Source organism: Sitophilus oryzae, unplaced genomic scaffold, assembly GCF_002938485.1.
Source record: "Sitophilus oryzae breed Bouriz unplaced genomic scaffold, Soryzae_2.0 scaffold_813_pilon_pilon, whole genome shotgun sequence".
Taxonomy (NCBI): Eukaryota; Metazoa; Arthropoda; class Insecta; order Coleoptera; family Curculionidae; genus Sitophilus; species Sitophilus oryzae.
Genome location: NW_022147432.1, coordinates 1,389,797 through 1,413,584, shown reverse-complemented (window position 1 = coordinate 1,413,584; position 23,788 = coordinate 1,389,797). Strand labels below are relative to the sequence as shown.

The 23,788-nt window shown below is 31.4% G+C and overlaps 2 protein-coding genes across 2 annotated transcripts in view; one reads left to right on the top strand and one right to left on the bottom strand.

The window, feature by feature from the left end:
• LOC115889391 (peregrin) overlaps nucleotides 1-12,308 on the top strand; it is a 29,625-nt gene extending 17,317 nt beyond the window's left edge. Inside the window, exons 15-19 of the mRNA XM_030909366.1 lie at nucleotides 3,736-3,862; nucleotides 4,051-4,144; nucleotides 5,383-5,617; nucleotides 8,289-8,467; nucleotides 11,271-12,308. Coding sequence (XP_030765226.1) covers nucleotides 3,736-3,862; nucleotides 4,051-4,144; nucleotides 5,383-5,617; nucleotides 8,289-8,467; nucleotides 11,271-11,393 — 758 coding nt within the window. The 3' untranslated portion in view covers nucleotides 11,394-12,308. The remainder of the gene's footprint in view (nucleotides 1-3,735; nucleotides 3,863-4,050; nucleotides 4,145-5,382; nucleotides 5,618-8,288; nucleotides 8,468-11,270) is intronic.
• Nucleotides 12,309-12,347: 39 nt separating this feature from the next.
• Nucleotides 12,348-23,344, bottom strand: LOC115889392. The gene is made up of 5 exons (XM_030909367.1): nucleotides 22,983-23,344; nucleotides 20,054-20,338; nucleotides 17,829-18,086; nucleotides 12,551-12,748; nucleotides 12,348-12,487 (listed from the first exon to the last, which is right to left on the bottom strand). Exons 1-5 carry the CDS (start codon nucleotides 23,050-23,052, stop codon nucleotides 12,420-12,422), a joined length of 879 nt encoding a protein of 292 aa, XP_030765227.1. The 5' UTR covers nucleotides 23,053-23,344; the 3' UTR covers nucleotides 12,348-12,419.
• Between the last annotated feature and the right edge of the window lie 444 nt (nucleotides 23,345-23,788).

Here is a 23,788-nt window from a genome sequence, read left to right as displayed (position 1 = left end):
TTTATAACAATTTTAATAACTACCAACATTTATTCACAACGTAAAATAAAACAACAAATTATTGAGTCTACCCCACGTCTACCCTACATCATAGTTTTGCATTTTTTAAATAAAATTAGAACGACACTGATAAACAGGAATTTAAGTCGGCCATATTTGAGGCCCATCGCGGTGTACCTAAGATTTTTGATATGCTCCTTCCTTAGTCTTCTTATTCAAAGATTATGACCATTGCCTGGAAACCAAAGAATATACCTAGCTAGAAAAAGAATGGACTCTGCCATACTGAAAAATGGTCCTACAGAAGTGGCGCCATCTATTGAGTAGGGCTTGTTTTAAATGGATCGAAGCGCGGGCTTTTTAAATGAGCGTATTTATTGAATTTTGCTCTAAAATAATTAAATTTGATTATTAAATCTTATTTTTACACAAATTCAACAATACTAATAACAAGTATCGTTGTGATGTGTAAAAAATAAGATTTAACAGTATAATTTATACAATTATTAAATAAAATTAAAGCCAAACATGTGTAAATATTATTTATTATTTAAAGTTTTATTTATATGTCAAATATTTAAACATCGTTTATTATAATAAAACAAGACCAACGTAATACGCCCAAAGTTTTGTAAATGGAGTAAATATAAATAGGTACTTAAATGATGGCAAAAATAAAAGACTTACATTATATTTTTAGGGCCACAAACAAAAGGAATTGTCTAATAAAAACACATATAACAAATCATCAAAATAAAAAACTAAATCACCACAATACACCAAAACACTTTTACTTTTACACTGGACGTGCGTTTCGCTAACCATGTTAGCATCATCAGCAGATGATTATAAACTGATCAGTTTATAATCATCTGCTGTAAAAGTAAAAGTGTTTTGGTGTATTGTGGTGATTTAGTTTTTTATTTTGCTGTGTAACACCAAAGGTTCCAACCCTCAACTGTAATAACAAATCATAGTTTGAAAAACGTTTTGCTAATCATTTTTGATAATATTATGACTATGGCGCTATGACAACGACAATATTTTTTGAGAATTTGACAATAGTATAACAATGGCCGTTGGAAACTATGGAAACTACAAAAAAAATCTGATTGAACGCCATCTGGCAATAACTAGTAGCAACTTCTTAACCTAAAAATTAATTGCACTACCACCTAGCGCCCGAGGCTGGAACTATTTTATTTGAAATTTCCGTGGAAACGGTGGAACCGCTTTTGCTATTTCACTTTCCGGCCCCTGCTGGAAACTTATATGGTGAAATTTTGATAAAATAATTTAGTACACACTAAAAACACGGTATGTCGCTAGTGGTAGGAAAAATAATTTTTAGAGGTTACTAGTTTATTTGGTTGCCTGTGATATGCATATACAGGGTGTTTCCTAATTAATCTAAAAAATAAAAAATCGTTAGAAAACGGATTAAGGCGGGCTCTTAATAAGTATATTTATTTTTTTCTCGACAACTGTTTGATGAACAAGAAAAACTCAAAAGATCAATCTTGTTGAAAAAGGATGGCCAGCCAAGAAAAAATATATTTTCTTTAAAAAAGCAGTGGTGTACCATTTATGTTAAGCAAAATATCGATTTTTTCAAATTTTTAACACCCTGTATCAGAAAGGAAGTACTGGTAGACCCAATAGTTATATATAAATTGTTTAAAGAACATATGAGGAATCACACCACAATTTTTTTAGACTAATTAGAAAATACCCTGTATATTGTCGACTTGACAATGATTGCTGATAAATCAAAAAATACCTTTTCAGTGAAATAAGCCCGATTTTCGCAGGAAAAATTTTGATTTTTATTGAATTTGGTCCTGATGCGTCTGCAAATACCGGTTTGATATTTAATTTTCTATCTATCTAAATTTTAAATATCATAGTCAGAAATAGTTTTATTATTTATTAACTGTAAAAATGGTGTTTTCTTGTTGTGTTGCATCTTGCAAAGAAACTAACGAAACTGCAAAAATGCACGTGTTTCCAAAAGACGATAAGGTATGTATCTTAGATAAAAGAAAAATATATGGTATGTATTCGTTGTTTGATTTTTTTTTCGTTCGCTTTAAAATCTATAAATCTCGGTCTATTCCTTAGACAGCCCGTCGACTTACGATCATTTACATGAAACTCTGTAAAATAAATAAAAAAATAAACTGTAAAATATATATATTCTTATGTTTTATTAAAGTTACCCTGAGATACTAATATATCAGTGTAACTTTAAAAATAATTCCTTTGAATTCAAATATAAATATAAAAAACATTTACAGCAGAAAAGGCGAAGGCGCTGGGTAAAACGTAGTCTCTACTAAAAACACGGAGGGGCGCTTTGACCCAAAATTTTACTATTAAGTTTCATATCTATCTTAATAGTAGATTATTTTCTTTTATCTATGATTATGACAATATGATGACAATGAAAAGTTGGTTTCCATAACAATGTATAATTTGTACTTTCTAAACCGTATATAAAATTGTGATTATTTTGGAAATACGTGCAACTTTTAATGCGCATGCGCAAAGTAAGGTCCTCGAGAAAGACAAACCTATTGAACGTTTCATAAGAGCAATAAAGAAGGTTTGAAAATGGCATGTTATGATGCTGGAGACATATTTTTTAATGCTAAATTTATGGCGTTGATTTATCGAATGTAATACCTCTTTCATTCTGAAAACGTGTCTATTCGACGAGCAAGTGTTATCTTATGGTGCGTTTAGACTTGAGCACGCACGCACTGATCCTCCGCGAATGCTCAAGTGTAAACGGCTGTGCGCGCACGCTCACTCTGAATCTGTCTGTGCGCGAGCAGCCGCGAACGTGAGCCGTCTGGTGTCGGTTTTTGGTCCGCGCTCAAAGGGATTTTATGTGTGCGCGAACGCTCAATTTGGACCGGCAATTTGTTTTGTCTGCGGTTCGTGCGTGCGTGTGTGATTTTTTTTTGTTTTCTTTATTAAAATTATGGAGTGGATCAATGAATCTTCGTTATTATTAATTGAAAAATATGAAAAGTTGCCTATATTATGGGATGTTAAACATTCTTTGTATTATTAAAAAATCAAAAAAAAATATAAAGCATGGCAAAACCTTGTAGATAAAATTAATATTGAATATGTCGATATTAATGAAATTGCTATTCTAAAATTTGTATCTTGTGTTCGTAATTTTTGGTGTTATTAAATTTTGTAAATATTTAAAGTCGGGCCTGGTCATTCTTGTAAAGTTTTTGAACTGATCATAGCCCTCCTCAGACACTAAGTTGTTGCAGTAAATTATATCGATTTCTAAAAATTTGGGTTTGCCACCAGCGACGATGTTTTCGATTTTTCTTCTTTTTAATAATTAAGCTGTGCATAACAATGACTTCAGCCTCGACTATTTCTTGGTCGTCCATTATTTTCGCCAACACAACACTGCTGTGCGCGCACAAATGGATCACTTCATTCGTCGAAAAATAAGTTTTTAATTTGAACGGAGCCGAGAGCGCGAACGAATGCCGTCCGTGCGCGCACGCTCAGCTCGTGCTTGCTCAAGTCTAAACGCACCATTACATATTATGGCATAGATCTGTCTGACGCACGAACATCTTAGTGGGCGTTGCCAGACCTATGAGCGTTGCCGGACATATGCCGATTTTTTGAGAGCGTTGCCTTACTTATACCGATCCCGGTACTATTTTTTGAATGAACTTATATAGGTTTATTCTTTAGGTGGTTCCCCAGGTGGAGTTAATAGAAGAACTGCCGTTCTTTTCACGAAAAAAGCTCAAGCGGCGTTAAAAAAGGAGGATGCCAAGGACAAAACGGAAACGGATACTCCGCCTTTGACTCCAACAAAGTAAGGTTTTTCTATTTATATTAACTTTTTAAAGTTACATAATAAATTTAACATAGAAGTTTCTATTATTTCTCCAATAAAATACAAGAATAAAAACTTCTATAAACTTGAGTCAATTTTTTTTTCATAGATGTTTAATTCACCTTGTTCATAAACAATGCTAATTTATGAGTTTATGTTATTTACAGAAAGAAGAAAGGCCAAAAAAGTACTAGCGATACGAAGAACGCAACTTCGATTGGTGTAAATAAAAGTAGTTCAAACGTCCCGGACAGTTTTAAGGTACACTGTTAAAGCAATATGTTTGTGTTATTGAAAAAAATACTAAGGAAGCATATTAATTTATTAAGGAGCATATTAACACAAGTAGAGCGACCGCGAAGCTACTTTAATATAGTCGACTTAAATTCCGGTTTGTCAGTGGAGTTCTAATGTGTTCAGTGTAATAGTTATTTTTATGAGTCGACCGAAAAGATTAATGTGAATTAATTTCGGGAGACGATAATGCAATTTTATCGTCGTGTATAAAACAATATTTTTTTCCATAGCGAGTTACGTTTTAAAAAATATTCAGAAATGATTATTTCAAGGAATTTATTACGAGTAGAAAAAATGTTGTGCTGGGTTGGCGTTGGTTTCTATGTAATTTGACAAATAAATAAAGCTGTCTTTTTAGTTGTCAGTTTTGAGTCAATATTTTTTAATTCTCTTTCGTGTCGATTGCTGATTGAATTGGAGTCAGAAATGGCTCAAAACGAAATAAGTAAATTACTAACAGATATTCAGGCTGAGGCGACAAACGCCATATCCAAACTACTTCCATTTAAATCCCGAATAACTTACGAAATACAAAAATTTTCAAAAATGGAAGCAATTAAAAAACGTGCGAGAAGAATTAAATAGACATTTACTGTGAGAGGATAAAATATAATTTGCAATATTAATGGTATACTTTTTTTAATCAACTAGTGATTAAATGTTTTATGAACATCTTCTAAAGTTATAATTATGTACCTTTAAAAAATTTCGTTATAGCTAAAATAGCCCCAATTATGCCCCACTAGCAAAACCGGTAATTAAAACTATGCTCGCTCCCGTAGTTGAACTCATCTAAAAAGTGTTTTTAACTGGTTTAATAAATTATAATACAAGTTAGACCTTCTGCAGATATCAAAACATTTACTTTTTTATTTTCAGATTTTTACAAATTATACTTCCTAACACTTTTAGTATAAGTAAATAATACATTTTTCGTATACTCGCTATTTAAACCTGTGTATTTGTATATGTCGATTGTTTACGATATTCTCCGATGGTGGCAGCACCGGCGGAGAATGCACCAAGCCTCTTCTGTGCATCTCTATAAAATACATACAAATGTGTCAAATAACACGTTAAACAAAACTGCCAAGACAAGATTTTTCATGACATTGGTTGCATAATATCTAACGCATGAATATGAAAATGGTACTGGGACTGCTTCGTTAGTCTTTTTATTCAAGTTTCATATATTTCTTTAGGTATATCGTGGTGGTAAACAAACTACCGACGAGGAAAAAAGCGACAGCGACAATTCTCTGTCAACGTGCTATTCTCACGAACCGAGTGAAATAGAGAGTGACGAAGAAGAGGAAAGCGACTCGATGGCTTCTTCGCTCATCGATAAAATTCTGCAGCCTCTTCAACTTGTTTGGGCCAAATGCAGAGGTTATCCTTGGTATCCTGCTCTCATTATCGATCCTACAATGCCCAAAGGTCAGTTAGAATTTATGATTTCGTTTACTGTCAATGATGAGCAACCCGGTATATTGAAATTTGGGTAAATACCACAGGTTTTGTATCCGATATACGGAGTGTCCCAGGCTGAGCGTGCATTAGAAATTTCTAGTATCTAGATCGGAGATTTTTTGCACATTATTGTTTCACAATGAGATCTGTCGATTAAAAATATTTTCAATATAGCGGCACTCCGGAAATACCGGAAGTGGACAACTTTCCTATTTCCTATTTTAAACAACTTTCCTATTTTAAATGTGTACCCCATTTTTTATTACACATTCGAATTCTCTATAAATTTTCATAAATTTTTATATGAAATACACTATACCTAACATTAACCGTTTTTGAGAAATATTTCAAATTTAAAAAAAAACTGCCTGTCAAAAAAAATTGTATAGTCTAAACGTCAAATTTAGTGATTATCACAGCCACTGTGACATATAGAGAAAACATGTAGCTATCTATTTCAAAAATTAAATTGTTTGAATGTCATATAATATTGGCAGTAGCTGTCATAGAATTCAGAGATTAAAAAAATATCGCAAATCTTTTTTTTTTTCAAATGGAAACCCACTTTTATTTCACTATTGAAAAACGTTTTTTAATTCGTTATTTTTTTATTATATATGAATCTGACCGTGCCATATTGCGACACTGTTAAAATATCAGTATGTCATCGATCGTCATTTCCAAGCCAACTTAGTGCCGTTTTTTTTTCGATCATATATTATATTATTAATATCAACTATTAGATATCACTAAAATACGAGAATATTTTTTATAAATATACTTTATAAAGTTATAGCAACAGTATTTATAATATACGATATTCTAATAATTAGTTTTTGGACAGAAGAAAATAAATTGTCTGACTAAAACTTAATAGTACGAGAACTACAAATACCGCGTAGAAGAAATGTATCAACCCAACTTTATCTCTCTTTAATACATTTGATTTATTATTAAGCTGCCTACACACTGTCTTACACGTTAAAATCCAGACCACACTTCTAAAATGACAGTTGCATTTTTAGACCCCCTTCATATCTCAGTTATGTTAAAAGATTATCGAAAAGATGAAAATTGAGTTCCAAAGAGTTTTTCCCGTAGAATCCAGTGGCTTAACTAGTTTGTTTCCTGGGAGGTGTCAAACTTATGTTTTTTTTTAAATGTATACGATACCCTGTATATGTTGGAGGCAGATGCCGAATTCGGCCTATGTCCCAAATAATTAGACATTTGGCGATTTGTCCATACTAAACTTGCAAGATGCGTGCAACTTCGTGGTTATAAATACTATTTATATAACTTCTTTGCGGAGGGGGTTAATCTTTTTTTGGTATAATATAACAACAAAAGATTAACACCCTCCGCATAGAAGTTGAAACCAATGCAATCAAAACTCTTCCGCGTAACTTTGTGGATATAGGTAGGTATATTTAATTATAATCGCCATATGTCTAATTATTTCGGACATAGGCCGAATTCGGCATCTACCTCCAACATATATATTTTTTTTATTATACATATATATATATATATATATATATATATATATATATATATATATATATATATATATATATATATAAAATGACAGCTATCTTCATTTCATAGCCATCGCCGACGCCTTTTTTCGATCTTATTGTATATATCTTACGAAATATGAAAACACGATTTTCTTACTCTTTTTAATGTCAATAAAAATAAATACAGCTCAATTCATTTTTAGCGACTATAATATTTATTTAGATTACGTGTTTTAAAATAGTGCATAATTTTTTGTATTAGTCAGGCAGCGTATATATTACTTTCTAGAGAAACAACAAACAGCTATTAAAAAATGTGGTTTGCACCCATTTACCCATTTGCATAAAATTATTTACTATGTATAATTAAAATTGATGTATGCAGTTAAGGTGTATTTTCTACTTTATTATTAACTTGTTGCATTAAAAAAATCTTGCAAAAATTTAGAAATAAAACAAACAGATTATTTTTATTTGTTTATTATTTATATATTTCAAAAAGATGAATATTTACATTTCCATTAAAATTGTAAATACAACAATATTGAAGCTATTTTATTTTATTGTATGTGGCGGAATATTTTATTGTTATTTACAAAGAATCTGCCGTTAAACGGTTTCTAGAATGCTATTAAGATAAATTATTTATAACTTCTGGTTACCTGCATTGTCTTTGTTTTATTGAGAGTCTATAGTTTATATGACTCGAAGTATTGTTTATTTAAATGCGTTAAAGTTAAAACATGATTGAATTAAGAAATATAACTAATACCCGCGAAGAACAAACGTTACTAAGTAATGCTAGCAACGGACTACCTTTGCATACCAGTGTAATGCCAGCAGACGACCAGGAAAAACTCACTTGGAATTTGTTTTTGTGGTACATAATTTATCTGATTGTTATAACGGTGTTGATCGTGTCATGTGCTGTTATATTGAAGGAGGCCTATAACTGGACTTTCGGAAATAAACATTTCGATCCTGTCGATGTATAATACCGAGAAACATTTATTTGATTTGTATTTTGGCTGCGTAATGAGCATTGTATTCTTATTCTAAGACTGATTTAATAAATACACGTTAAACTTTTTAAATTATTTCATTTAATCATTTTGTAGGTTACGTCCATAAAGGCGTGCCGCTTCCGACTCCTCCACAAGAAGTTCTAGATTTATCTTCGAAATTTACAGAACACGTGTACTTAGTGCTTTTCTTCGATGCCAAAAGGACCTGGCAATGGTTGCCGGCCGAGAAATTGGAGATTATGGGTATAGACATTGAGAAAGATGAGAGTAAGGTAAGCGAGATGGTATTAAAAATTATACGATAATAAATTTCCTTTCAATAAAAAAACTTAATGAAGGAGCATATCGGCAAAGTTAGCGTGACCGCGAAATGCTTTAAAATGGCCGTTTTTACTCCAGTTTATCAGTGGTCAAATCACGAAACTAGATAATAAATAAAATAAACTGAGAAAAATTCTTTGAATAAAAAGACTAATGAAGGAGCATAATGCTATCCTTGTATTTATGCATGGTGGGCGGAAAAAGGACTCTAGGGTGGGGATCCTTGACAGTTTTGTTTGACGATTCATTTGACACATTTGAATTTGATTTGAAATTTTGCGGATTTGTCAGTCTTTACGGAGCTTATTTTATGTTATTTATTATTTATTCTACTACTGATAGTTGTATAAAGGTAGTAAATCTAGATGGAAATTGTGGCAGAACTTAAATTAACAGTGACACTATTGCGATTTATCGAAAAAGACTGAGAAATAGTTGGTTGTGTAGTGCGCGGTAGGTCTCGGTCAAACATCGAGTGAAATAAGGGAACAACTTTTCGTTAGTAAGTGACTATATAATATACATACGTGTAGTAAACCGATCATTTATGAAATTCACTTAAATTAACTAATTATATATTTTTTCTTGCATTTTTGCTTTTATTTACTACTTGTCAAAGATTAGATCTCAAAGAATTTAGATACGTCAATTTGACTTACCTGGTTCAGTAGCGTATCGGATGTTTGTGTTAATAAATAATTATTATAACTTATCTATTTTTATTAGAATTATATATTTTTATAACAATTTTAATAACTACCAACATTTATTCACAACTTTGTTGTTTTACAAAGTATTGAGTCTAACCCACGTCGACCCACGTCTACCCTATATCATAGTTTTACACTTTTTAAATAAAATTAGAACGACACTGATAAACCGGAATTTAAGTCGGCCATATTTGAGTCCCTTCGCGGTGGTTCTAAGATTTTTTATATGCTCCTTCCTTAATCTTTTTATTCAAAGGAAAAATCTAACAAAGCCGCAAGAATCAAATCACACTTTGTGTCAAGTGAAACGTCAAACAAAACTGAAAATATACAGAGTGGCCCATTAGTGCGAGGAAGTCCAGTATACAGGGTGGTCCGAACTGTATTCCGGAAACTTCCGGGACAGCATATTCTGCAGATGAAAATAAGTAAAAAAGTTTGTATAAATGTATGTCCTAAAATATTTAGTTTCGGAGATACAGGGTGTAGAAGTTTCATTTTTATTTCGATTTTTTCCAAATAATTTCTGAAGTAACGTCAATATTTGGATGAAAATTGTTGTCTGGGTGTTTTTTGACATGAGAAATTTGATTTTGATGTCAATATGACTCCTATTTGTAGGAAGCGCCACCTACATGCGTTTAAACTGGTTTGAAGAGTTATCACTTTTTATCCGTACCTGTATAAAACTACTGAGTGAAAAAATGTACATTTCGGTGATTTTCTACGTAAAAAATGTCTCTTGGTAAAAATCGCTACGAGCAACGTTCTCAAGATATTCAGAATGGAAATAGTCAATACATGTCATTATTGACAAAAAATAAATACGTTCAGTAGACAATTATTTGACTGAAATAATAAATTTGGGAAATTTTTATTTTTTTAAATTAATCATAAATTTTTCTGTGAAAAAATGATGATAAAACAGTGTCTGTTGAACTTTTGACACAAAAACATTTCAAATTTATGATTTCAGTGTGATAACTATTTAGTGTCCACATGTTTAATTTATGTCAATGGTGACAGGTATTGATAATTTTGATTCCAAATATCTCGAGAACCATTTTTCGTAGCAATTTTGACAAAGAGACCTCTTTTACGTAAAAAAACGCCGTAAATGTATATTTTTCACTCCATAGTTTTATACAGGTACGGACAAAAAGTTATTACTCTTCTAAACAGTTAAAACACATGTAGGTGGCGCCCTCTACAAGTAGGAGTCATATTGACATCAAAATCAAATTTATCATGTCAAAAAACTCCCAGACACCAATTTTCAACCAAATATTGACGTTACTTTAGAAATTATTTGGAAACAAATCGAAATAAAAATGAAACTTCTACACCCTGTATCTCCGAAACAAAGCATTTTAAGACATACATTTATACGAACTTTTTTACTTATTCTTATCTGCAGAATATGCCGCCGAAGTTTCCGGAATACAGTTCGGACCACCCTGTATAATAAATTTCCTTTCAATAAAAAGACTTAATGAAGGAGCATATCAGCAAAATATGACCGCGAAATGCTTTAAAATGGCCTTCTTAAATTCCAGTTTATCAGTGAATCAATCCTGACATTGTATAAATTGATTGTGATTTTACTTTACTTGATAGGGAAAGGCGTATCGGCAACAACGCAACAGCACATCGTCGCATTTCTCTCACTCCGACTTAATAAGATCCCTATGCGATTTACTTCCACACATGTAAATACCCACCCAAAAGTAACAGTTGCCAGCACGGTATAGCGTGGTCTAACAATTATTGCACTTACTTAACACAATACTTAAACCACTTGCACTACTACAACACAATGCAATAAAATAAATTTGAGCTTATGACGTTCTATTTAGAAACTCTTTTGTCTCAACACATTTTTTTCTACATAAAGCAGTTACCAAAAAACAGTTTGGCAGCATATTCTGCAGATAAAAATAAGTAAAAAAGTTCGTGTAAATTTATGTCCTAAAATGTTTCGTTTCGGTAATACAGTGTACACTGTATCATGCACTGTGTATTAAATTTTTTTCTTATTATTTAGGCAAACGAGCCGCGGAAGCAGTCTGACCGGAAGGCGGTAAGAAAAGCTTACGAAAATGCTCTGAGCTACATTCAACAAATCAGCGAAGCTGCTGAAGTGAATCAGACTGAAATGAAAACCTGACAGGTGCGTCGAACTCGAAAGTTTTCGTTTTTTACTTGATAATACAGTTAAATCTCCTAATTAACTACCGTATGATCGAAAAAAAAAACAACATCAAGTTGGCTTGGAGATGCAATCGCTGACATTTACCATATAATTTAGCATTTAAATGGACAGTGATTTTTATTTTCAACCAACTCCGACATCGTTTTATATCAACTTCAATGATTGAGTTCATATGGGGAAGAAGTAGGTTAGTGAGACATAACTGTATCAAAACGTTTTACTATTTAATTTTAACAATTTTTTAACTAATCGACGTTCCACATATTTTTTCTGTAATTTTTTTATCTATTTAGTTTTTTTTTTATTATCTCTTAAGCTTCATTTATAACCTCGTAATTATTGGTTCCAGTTAGCGTAGAAATTTGTTCCTTTAATTTCAATGTAAGCATTCAGAACGTTAAAATTAGTGGTAGACATTTTCTATTAGTAGAAAAAGTTATCAACCTTTTAACTTTTCCACTAATTATACTTCAAAATTTGCGAGAAATGTTATTTTGGCCTTTGATTATCTTCCGTCAAATTGTGGTTAGAAATCAAAAGTTGATTGTTTTATAAGCTAAATATTAGGCTTTCTCTATGGATACAGCTGACTAATGCAAGCTGTTGCTGGGATGTTCTATTAATTTTAATTGTGTTTTTTAAATATTGTAAATGATCGTAAACTAAAATGTATATAAAAAGTGTAACTGAAACCACTAATTGTGAGGTTCCGAATGAAGCTTTAAACTATAATAAATTATTGAATTTAATCTTTAAAAATGTAAATAGCTTCAAAATATCTGTGTATTTTACGGTATATGTTTATAAAACGTCCTTAAGACTACTGTAATGATGAATATTAACATAAGTATACAATAAATAAATTGAACGTGATACTAGTATTTCTAACCTTAATTTTTGCTATAGTTTGTCTGGCGATAGATTATAAGTCAGAAATTCTTTTGCTATACACACTATGCAAACCTATTACTATCTATGCAATTATATGTTTTTCTTTTCTTCATGTTTTTTGTCACCATGTTTTTTTCGTTTCATTTTCTTTTTTTTATCTACAACAAGTATAATCTTTAACCTAATTTTAATGAAATTTAAAGAGATAATAAGTTACAAACCCTCCAGAAATACAGGATCGGAACCATAGGGAATTGCAAGTGGGGGTTCCCACATTTCATTGACGTAATTATTAGTTTGATAGATATCCACTGGTCTGATGTTATTTTCTTTTCTTTGAGGTACGTAGATGATTTCAATCGGCGTATCTTCGCCTTGAACATAATTCTCGTCATCGGAATCTTCTTCAGAGTCGGGTTCTGTAAATACAAATGAAAAAAAAACGTCACGGTATGCGTTGAAATAACACTTCTATTGGATATTTTTATTTACTATGGCTTAATTTCTTCACGGTGACCACTGGTAGTGAGTTATTTTGCTGAGAGTTAAAGTTAAAATATAACAAGACAATAACTTGTTTAATTTAAATGGAACACCCTGTATATTTTACGAGACCACCCTGACCAAAGAAAGATGCACAATTTAATAATAATAATAATAATAATAATAATAAATGCCTTTATTGTCAAAAAATTTTCAATTTGTAGACAAATGTAAACTAATAAACAAAGTAAAAAAACAAGGTACACAAACAAACAAACAAAAGATAATACAAAACATTATACAAATAATATTGTCAGTCTTATTGTTAAAATAAACATTTATAAATGTTTATAATGTCAAAGAACAAAAAATAAAAATAATATTCAAAAATATTTAGCTAGTTTATAGTAAAATATCAATGACCGTTAAATAAATTCATTTCGATGTCATTAGTAAATATAGCAATAGCAAACATTAGACCAGTGTGTACAAGATCAAATTTGATTTTCAAAATATAATTCATTTACGGCGTAGAAAGCCTTGTCTAGTAAATAAGAGTTCAATGCTTTGCGAAATGAAAAAAATGATGTTATGGATTTGATTTCAAATGGCAGGTGATTGTGCATTTTTTTCGAGTTGTATAATATTGAACTTTTAACTAACTCTGAGCGTGGGGTAGGTAGATAAAGATCTTGCTCCGCGTTCCTGAGTGGATAAGTGTGAGATGGCCTTTCTTGAGAAGCTGATACATGTTTACGTATTAGGCAAACGGATTCAAATATAAATAAGGAAGGAAGAGTCAATATTTTTAATTCTCTAAAAAAGCCCCGGCAATGAGTTCTGCTGTTTAGTCCCAGTGAATATCGAACAGCTCTCTTCTGGAGCTTGAAAATGCGGTCAAATTGAGCCGCACAACACGTACCCCAGAATGGAAGGGCATACCTGAGGTGCGACTCAAAAAGTGCATAATAAACAGTTCTAGCCACTGACAAGTTAAGCTCCTTAGAAACAGACCTTAATGCAAAACAGGCAGAGCTCAATTTTTTCGACAAAGCTTCGATATGTATGTCCCATTTCAGAGAATTGTCCACAACAAGCCCTAAGAATTTTACGGATTTTACGACGTCAATGGTGGTGTTGTCAAGTACAAAAGGCTGCAACGAGTTTTTATACGACAAAGCCTTAGTTTTAGAAATGTTGAGACTCAGGAGGTTCGAATCGCACCAAGATTTAATGGTGATTAAGTCATTTGATATAATCCTATGAAGTGCCGCGATGTCCTTGTTGCTCCAAGTGAAGCTAGTGTCGTCCGCAAAAAGACATATTTTGCCACTGATGTTTATGTTAGCAATGTCGTTAATAAAAAGAAGAAACAAAATAGGGCCTAGTACTGAGCCTTGTGGTACTCCACATTCTATTGGTTTGCTAGAAGACAACGTGGTATCCACCCTCACAAGTTGACTTCTGTTGCTCAGATACGACTTAAACCATTCGAGAGGTGATCCCCTGAACCCGTAGTGCTGCAGTTTATTAATTAATATCTTATGATTTACACAATCGAACGCCTTAGAAAAATCACAGAAAATTGTTGCTGTAGAATGATGGTTGTTTAGGCTGGAGTAAACTTGTTGCTTAGAAATCCAAATTGATATTCAGTAAGTATTTTGTACTTAAACAGAAAAGATACCAGCCTACTTTTAACCAACCTTTCTATGATCTTAGATAGCGTTGGAAGGAGTGCAATTGGGCGATAGTTAGAAGCTTCATCTTTGTCTCCTCCTTTATGCAGAGGAATGATTATTGCCGTCTTAAGACATTTTGGAAAAATACCATTTTGGAACGACATGTTTATTAAAGTTGTTAGGTAATTCAGAGTGCTTTCTGGCAGATTCGAAAACATTTTTAAAGTTAGTCCGTCGGTCCCAGAAGAGGATTTATTTTTGATGGTATTAATTGTACTGCGAAGCTCTTCTAAAACTACGGGCGAAAAAAAGAAACTGTGTGAGTTTACAATATCATTAGAGAGATAAGAAAGTGGATCATGAGGAGGACATATGGTATTAGTTAAGTTTTTCGCTACATTTACAAAGTAATCGTTAAGGTTCTCAGGTGAGGTAGAGATATTGCTAGACGAAGAAAAGCTTTGTTTCTCAACTCATTCATAATAGACCATGTTTCTTTAGCAACACATTACCAGAATTGACTATTCTCCTATTAAAATAAAGGTCCTTAGCGCTTCTTATAGTCTTATGATAAATTTTTCTGTAAAGTTTTACGTAATTGTGGAAGAAGAGACTGTCTGAGAATTTTTTTAAGTGAGATAATGAACGCATGTTTTTAGAAGATATTTAACTGTCTATCAAATTGTATTATACCATCTTTTACCTATCTCTTCAAGTTTTCGTAGAAAATGCATTTTCTTATAATTTAGACACCTCATTTATCACTATACCAATGGAATATTGACATTTTAGATTATTTTTAAAGATGTAACAAATTTTCAAAAGGTACCAGATACTAATATTGTCGAAATTAAAAAAAAACTTTAAATATTTTTTGTTATAGAGGACCAATTAATCCGGATCCCCGTATTCAAACTACATTAATTGACTGTTTACGTTGATTAATAATTATTGTTCCAAATACTAAAAAACTGAATTTTGTATATGTATTAGACAGTGTGGTAAAAAGTAACACCTTATAAATTTTATAGCATTTTTTGACGAATGCTTATTTATAACAACAGACGTTCATTTTCATAAAAAATAAAAAATTATGATATTGATTTCCGAGTCAAATCTACATTTATTTAGAATAATTTATTAATTAAAACAATTCAGTAATGCAAATAACTAATTTTTGGGCGGAAAAAATGGTGGTACATTTAATTATTGGTATACTCTTTTACAAAAATTTAAATCGTTTTCTTTTTGTAAAAAAATAGGTTTGCAATATTATTATTTTTACCACCTGTACATTTTGTACATAATATGTTGCTTTAAAAAATCTAAAATGTCAATATTCCATGGGTATAGTGATAAATGAGGTCTAAATTATAAGAAAATGCATTTTCTACGAAAACTTGAAGAGATATATAAAAAATGGCATAATACAATTTGATAGACAATTAAATTGTGCATCTGATTCACGTAAAATATACAGGGTGTTCCATTTAAATTAGACAAGTTATTGTCGTTGAAAGCTAGTAATTATTTAATATAAATTTTTGGACACTCTTTATAAGGTGGTATAATTTTTATTATTGCAACACAATATCTGATCAATAAATAATCTTCAGTAAATATTTAGTATTAAAAATTTTGATACCCTTGGAGAAATAATGAAGCCTTAAATTTTTTACTGCAATTTCACAAAATTGAAACTATTTCAAAAATAGTAAGCTTTAAGTGTGATAAACCTTAATTACCTTTATTTCAATCGTAGAATCTAAAAGTAAAAGAATATACAGGGTGTTCCATTTAAAAAAATACAACTATAACATTTTTTATTTATTTGGGAGACTGTATGTTGAAAAATTATTTTTAAATTGTAGCTCTAATAGTCCTTCAACGAACCGAAAAATTACAATTTGTAAAAATCTAATCGTTTAGCTACAATACTCCGTGTCGTATGTGGTGAACAACTTTGTATAAATATATCGACTTTAATTCGTAAACTCAGTTTACTATAAACTTTAGTATTTGACTTATTGGGCAAAATGAACTTTCCACAATAATTTTGCAACTTTTTCAATTATCGTTACTTTTTGATGTTATTCTTCATAATGACGAGGTGGTTTTGGTGAATATTGTTGTGTTGACATTGTTCTTAGTGTAGAAGATTGTGCAAAAGTCATTGATTTTGTTGAAGATGGCCGCAATTAGAGTTTTAATCAGTATCGATATGACATTATGACAATAGCCACTGAAGCCATCTCGTGATATTAAAAAATAATAACAGAAAGTATTGATAGTTGAAAAAATTGCAAATCTTTAGTGGCAAGTTCATTTCGCTCATAAAAAGTAACCAAAGCATTTGTTGACAGGAGTCAAAAAACAAAATGCTCAGTAGACATGGTTCTGATCAAAAAATAATGGGCGCGTTCAGGGACGGTCAGCGGCTGAGTAAGCGGTTTCCCTAAACGGTCTCTTTTTACACGCAAAAACAGTCAGCCGCTGAGTAAAATACTCAGCGGTCGGTCAGCCGCTGTGTTCCCTGAACGCGCACAATATTTTAGGAAAAGTTACACACGAAATTATTGCACAAGGTGTTTTAAAATTATAGTAAAAAACAACCCTTCAATTAAGGAAATATATATTATATTTCAGAAATCTGCCTCAGGCTTAGCCCGATCCTGTCGTGCTACACCCTGTCACACCCTAAATTCCAAACACACGTGCTTTGGTTAAGGCTTGATTAAGCTTTGGAGAGCTTCAGCATTTGCCATAAAATAGCGAGTAATTTGTTACAAAACCATATCAGTTATATATCACTATAATCACAAAACTTCAATCTATTCGTATTGCAACGGAATTTTAAATTATGTCTTTATTTTCGAGAATATTTAGTTCAAACATAAGGTATATTTTGTTTATGTTCGACCACCAAAAATCTTAAAAATAAAGAAGTTACCTAAAGATGTGCTATAATACGGATATAGTATAATCCTTTATCTTTAATTTCCTTCTTCATGTGTGTAAAAATACCTAGCCAGTTTTACATAAAACGTTAAATGCCGAACGCTTATTTTTCTATTTTTTCGGACTAGTGAAATGGACTCTTAACTCTGTATAATAAGCCAATTACTAAAGCTTATAAAAAACTGTGTTTATGAATTAATGTTGAAAGATTTATGTACAGTTTGCTAAAAAAAATCATGAAAATTGGGCTAAAAGTTAAAAAAATAACACTTTAAACTTGAGGAAAAAATGTTCCGTTGCGTTTTTTTGCAAAAGAGGGTACATTTTTTTAATTTGAAAGTACTATTGAAGTTTTAAATATAATTTTCATGTTTACCTTCTGGTGGCGGATTATTCGGCAACGATGGACCTGTTCCAGGGTTTACTGGTTTCTCATTACCTTCTGGACAGATCACATAACAACCATCCAGCCGAGTTCTTTTCTGCATATGTTTATGTTTTAATAATTTTGATTTTGCCTTCCTATTTAGCAAAACTTTCTCTTTTCTTATATGCTTTTTGATTTGATGTTGCTTGTGATTTTTATTCTGTCTGTGATGCTGTTGATGTGCATTACGACTCTGGGTAACATTTGCTGAAATATACTTTAGTTGTTATTTTGTTGATAATTTTAATACCTCAATTATTCTAGAGTAAAATTATTTATTTAAATATTTTATGTAGTAGGTATTTATTTGAGTATAGAGATAGAATATAAAAATAGTTTCTATTTTGTAACTACCGTGATAAAAAAAAACGGCATCAAGTTGGCTTTGAAATGAACAGTGATTTTCATTCCCAAACCATTTTTGACGCTGTCATGAAAGCAGTTAGAATTATAATTTTTATTTATACAGGATGGTACGAACTGTGTTCCGGAAATTTCGGCAGTATATTCTGCAGATAAAAATAAGTAGAAAAGTTCGTATGAATGTATGTCCTAAAATGCTTAGTTTTGGGAATACAGGGTGTAGAAGTTTCATTTGTATTTCGATTTTTTCCAAATAATTTCTGAAGTAACGCCAATATTTGGATGAAAATTTTTGTCTGGGAGTTTTTTGGTATAAGAAATTTGATTTTGATGTGTCAATATGACTCCTACTTGTAGATAACCCCACCTATATATTTTTTAACTGGTTTGAAGAGTAATAATTTTTTGTCCGTACCTGTATAAAACTACTGAATAAAAAATATACATTTACTACGTTTTTTACGTAAAAAAGGGCTCTTGGTGAAAATCCCTACGAGTAATGGTTCTCGAGAACCTGTCATCATTGACATAAATTACACATCATGTTAACTAAATAGTTATTAAACCGAAATCATAAATTTGACATGATTTTGTGTCAAAAGTTCAACAGAAACTGTTTTATCATTATTTTTTCGAACGAAAATTTATGATTAATTTAAAAAATAAAAATTTCCCAAATTTGTCATTTCAGTTAAATAACTATCTACTCAACATGTTTATTTTTTCTCAATAATGACATGTATTAAGTAAGTACTTCCATTCTAAATATCTTGAGAACGGTTACTTGTAGCGTATTATATAAAGAGACATTTTTTAAGTAAAAAATCACGGAAATATATATTTTTTCAGTCTGTTTTATACAGATACGGACGAAAATTTATTACTCTTCAAAACAGTTAAAACACTTGTAGGTAGCGCTCCTTATAAGTAGCAGCCATATTGACATCGGAATCAAATTTCTCATGTCAAAAAACTCCCAGACACCAATTTTCATCCAAATATTGACATTACTTCAAAAATTATTTGGAAAAAATTGAAATAAAAATTAAACTTCTACTCTGTATCTCCGAAACTAAGCAATTAAGACATACATTTATACGAACTTTTTTTACCTATTTTTATTTACAGAATATACTGCCGAAGTTTCCGGAATACAATTCGGACCACTCTGTATATATTTTTAAATTTTTAGCCGACCATACCAGGTATGGTAAGCTATTAAGATCGGTAAAAAAAGAAGTTTTTTTTAATTTCACTCAAAATGAGTTATTTGGGTCATAAATGACCTAAATACAAAATATTTTCATGGTCTGTCTGTCTGTCCGTCTGTAACACGATAACTCAAAAACCGCTAAACCGATTTTAACCAAATTTGGCACAAAAATATTGTGGCACCCAAGAATCTGGCCATTAGTTTTTGGTGGGGGTGGGGGGTTGGTAAGGGGATATGGGAGCGGGTTAAAAATTTTAACAAATCGTAACTCCAAAATTACAGTAGCTAGAGAAACGCGGTTTTCAATTTGAGATTAGGAATAATATTAGCAACAAAATTTGTAATAGCATCAAAATTAGTCAAAGTCGCAGTTTTTGCGATAAAAAAATTGAAAAAATTCCTTTACTTTGAAACTAAAAGAACTGCCTACCAACTTTTTATTAACATATTTTCGTATGGGCGGCTACATGTGCCTCCCGGCGCCAATTTTTTACACTTTTTATTTAAATTGCAAATGGAAAAATAAACTCAAAATAAAGCACAAATACCTATATTGAAAGTTGTGATTGATGATTCTAAACAGATTGTGACGTTTTACCTGGATTTACTTTAGTTGTTGTATCTGTATCTTCTTCTTCTTCAGACGATTCCTCTGTAGTGTTTGTTGTAGTATTGTATGGTTTTGGACTGGTAACATTAAAGGGTGTAGCAGGCCGCTGTGTAGTTGTGTTATGTATCGGAGTACAATTGTGTAAGAAATTTGGCGGCAGCGGCAGCGGCGGCTGTCCAGGACACACCAAATCGCAATTTGGAGATTGTTGTTTATAATGTGGAGATTTTCGTCCATTGTGATGCCTATTGCTTTTAGAGTTTGTTGATTTATCTGTAATTTCATAATCAAATTAATACAAACCAAGAAAGTGCTTGTAGATTGTATTGTTGAAAACTTTGTAAGCAGAGTAAGGTAAAAGTGTGTCCAGGGAGAGAGGTGATGAGTTTGACAGACGATATTCAAAAAATTGACAGGACAAATTATTATGCTGTATTCCGTTGCAAAACCAGGCGAACCAGACCGGTAAACTACGATAAAGAGCGATTCCTGAAAAACATGGGTTTGATACGGAACGGTTTGGTAAAATACTGAAAATGTCAAATGTTGAAGTTTTCTAAATTTCAATACCTCTATTATAAAATTTATCTTTTATGAATTTTTAATGTACCTATTCTCTGCTTTTGCGTTTGCTTCTTCTTTTCAATGGAGTTTAATATTGAAAAGTACTTTATTAATAAACTGTAAAACCAGTGGCGTGCGGTGAAATTTATACAAGGGGAAGCGATTCGATAAAGTTAATAAAAAAAGTCGAAAAATATGTTTAACAGATCACATATAAACCACTACCTAGATTCATATTACTTGCTATGAATTATTAATTAAAAAGCTTGGTCTCAACGTATAGGGAAGCGCCGGCGCCGCGCCGCTTCCCCCGCTTCCATGGCCCGCACGCGCCTGTGTAAAACTCGTTAGACAGCTCAAGTGAAGATTTGCAGGTCCGATATTAAAACAGATCAATAATAAATAAACAAATCTAATCAAATTTATATTTTTATAGCTTACAAAACATTCACGATTACTTGTCTTGTTTTTCATGTTTTCTTTAAATGTTCCTGACTTTAAGAAACAATGGCTGCAGGATAAGTTTAAATGGTTCTAAAAAGTAATTCTATTTAGTTAATGAAATTTATTTACCTTTACTGCCTACCTCCATTGCTTTTGGATGTAAATACAAAATATTATAACAAATTTTAGAAATTAAATGAGAATTTCACTCGAACTGAGAAAATTTTATAAAACCAAACCAAACCAAACCAAACCAATATTTGCTTGATTTCTCTCACATAAATGACATTGATTGACCAACAAAACCAGAAAAACCAGCCTTCTCGCGCTGGTTAGTTTTGTGACAGTTATAACCGAATTTTTCCGGAACCGCGTTCCGTAATAAGAAAACTTTCAGGAAACCGATAGAAACGGAACATAAAACCATAACCAAGGTAAGCAACGGAAAACACTCAAACATTTGAATTTTAAATGACAGACAACAACTGCCACTGTCATATACTCGCTCATTGGACAGACTAAATAAATTATTCAATACTTAGTTAGCTCCAATATCAGTAATGTTACACTGGTAAAATATATTGTTACTAGCGTGTACCAGCGACTTCGTTCGCGTCGAATTACTCATTTGTAATGGTGATGATAAAGCAAAGCAAGAATTTCCTTTAACATACAAACTGGATAAAATTTTCTCACAATTATGTCAGTATGAGAAAAAACAGTATGGCGATATTATACATATAACTTGGTAATATTTGAGGGGTAGTTTCATCTCGTTGGAATTTGACTTTCGAAAAATCCGTTTGCCAAAAATAAGCTTTTTACGTCAAGCAGTTTAAGCAGAATCGTGGTTAAGAAATTACCCAACTTTTTGGAACACCCTGTATGATTTTTTAAAACATTTCAAAATATGTAAAAAAACCAAATAAATTATGCTTGTCCAAGCGTTTTCCCGAAAGACTAACCATTTTTTAAATAACAAATATTGTAATATATGAGGGGCGTTTTCACCCTCTTGGAATTTGAGATTCGAGAAACCCCTCCTTATCGAACCTCTACACCCCACAGTCAATCCGTTTTGCAAAAATCAGTTTTATACGTCAAGCAGTTTAAGCAGAATCGTGATTACTCAATGGTCATATTTTATGAAACACCCTGTATAAATTTATAAAAAATCTTAAAATATGTAAAACAACAAAATATAATATACGTGTTTAAGAGTTTTTCCGAAAAACTCACCGGTTTTAAAAAAAAATATTTTAATATTTGAGGGATAGTTTCACACTCTTAGAATTCGAGTTTTGAAAAATCCCTTCTCATCGAAGCTCTACACCCTAAAGTCAATCTGTTTTCCAAAAATCAGCTTTTACGTCGTTTTTTTACGTCAAGCGCTTTAAGCAGGATCGTGATTAATCAATGACCAGATTTTTCGAAACACCCTGTATACATTTTTAAAAAATCTTAAAATATGTAAAAAAACAAAATAAAATATTCGTCTTTAAGCGTTTTTTCGGAAACTTGATCGTTTTTTAAATAAAAAATATTGTAATATTTGAGGGGTGGTTTCACCCTCTTGGAACTGGAATTTCGAAAAATCCCTTCTTATCGAAACTCTACACCCTGGAATCAACCTGTATGCCAAAATTGAGCTTTAAGGATCGTGATTAATCAGTATGTCAGTCACTTAAGGATTTTATATATTAGTATAGATAGTAATTAATTATTGCTAAAGTCTGTCCAACGAGTTAAAGAAGATTTTGACAGAGGACATCCAAAATCTGATAGAAAATTCAATTAACTCATACATGAATTTATCTGATAATTAAAATGACATATAACATTCGACATACTTTAACAAAATAGTTTAATACATTTAGAAATAATATTTTTAGAATTTTTGGTTCTTTACCTGGTAAAACTACACTTCCTACTATAACTATTAATAATAGGACTAAAATAAATTGTGTATTTCTGGACATAATTATTAATACTTTTCAAATATATTAAAACACTTTGATATTTTCGAATAAGGGATTTTAATGCAGAACACAAACTTTACAGAAAGTAGTGACTTAAAAATATGTTTGTAAAATACAAAAGAATTTATCAGAATTAAGGAAAATAGTTTTCTTTATACGTGTACGCATATTTGAATATTCATGAAGGTGAAAAGGTATTTTCTGTGATTAGGTTTGGCCAAACTACTTTTTTCCTAGATATATAATTTGCTTCCTATGATAAGCTTTTGTATAGGATATTAACGGTATTCTAATTGGGAATTTAAAGAACAGAACATTATTATTAAAAAATTTGGTCAAGTGCGAGTCGGACTCGCGCACGAATGGTTCCGTACCATTCATTATCTATACAACATTAGACACTATATTATTATAAACTTTTTTCCGATTTAGCTGAAATTTTGAATGCGCGTATAAGTAATTTAAAAAAAATGAAGAAACACATTACTAAAAATTGTATTAATCAATAATAAATATGTAAAAAGTAAAAATAAATATGTAAAAATATATGAAAATTAAAAAAAAGACGATTAAAAAAAGTCGCCTTGACTAGGATTCGAACCTGCCTTACTACGGCTCCAACGTCATAGGAGCGTAAAGTCCTAACGCTTTAAACCACGCGGCCACCGAGGACTTGAAAGATTCTATGTAAAATTCTTACTTAAAAGATAATGTTTAGTGAAAGTACTTTTTTATT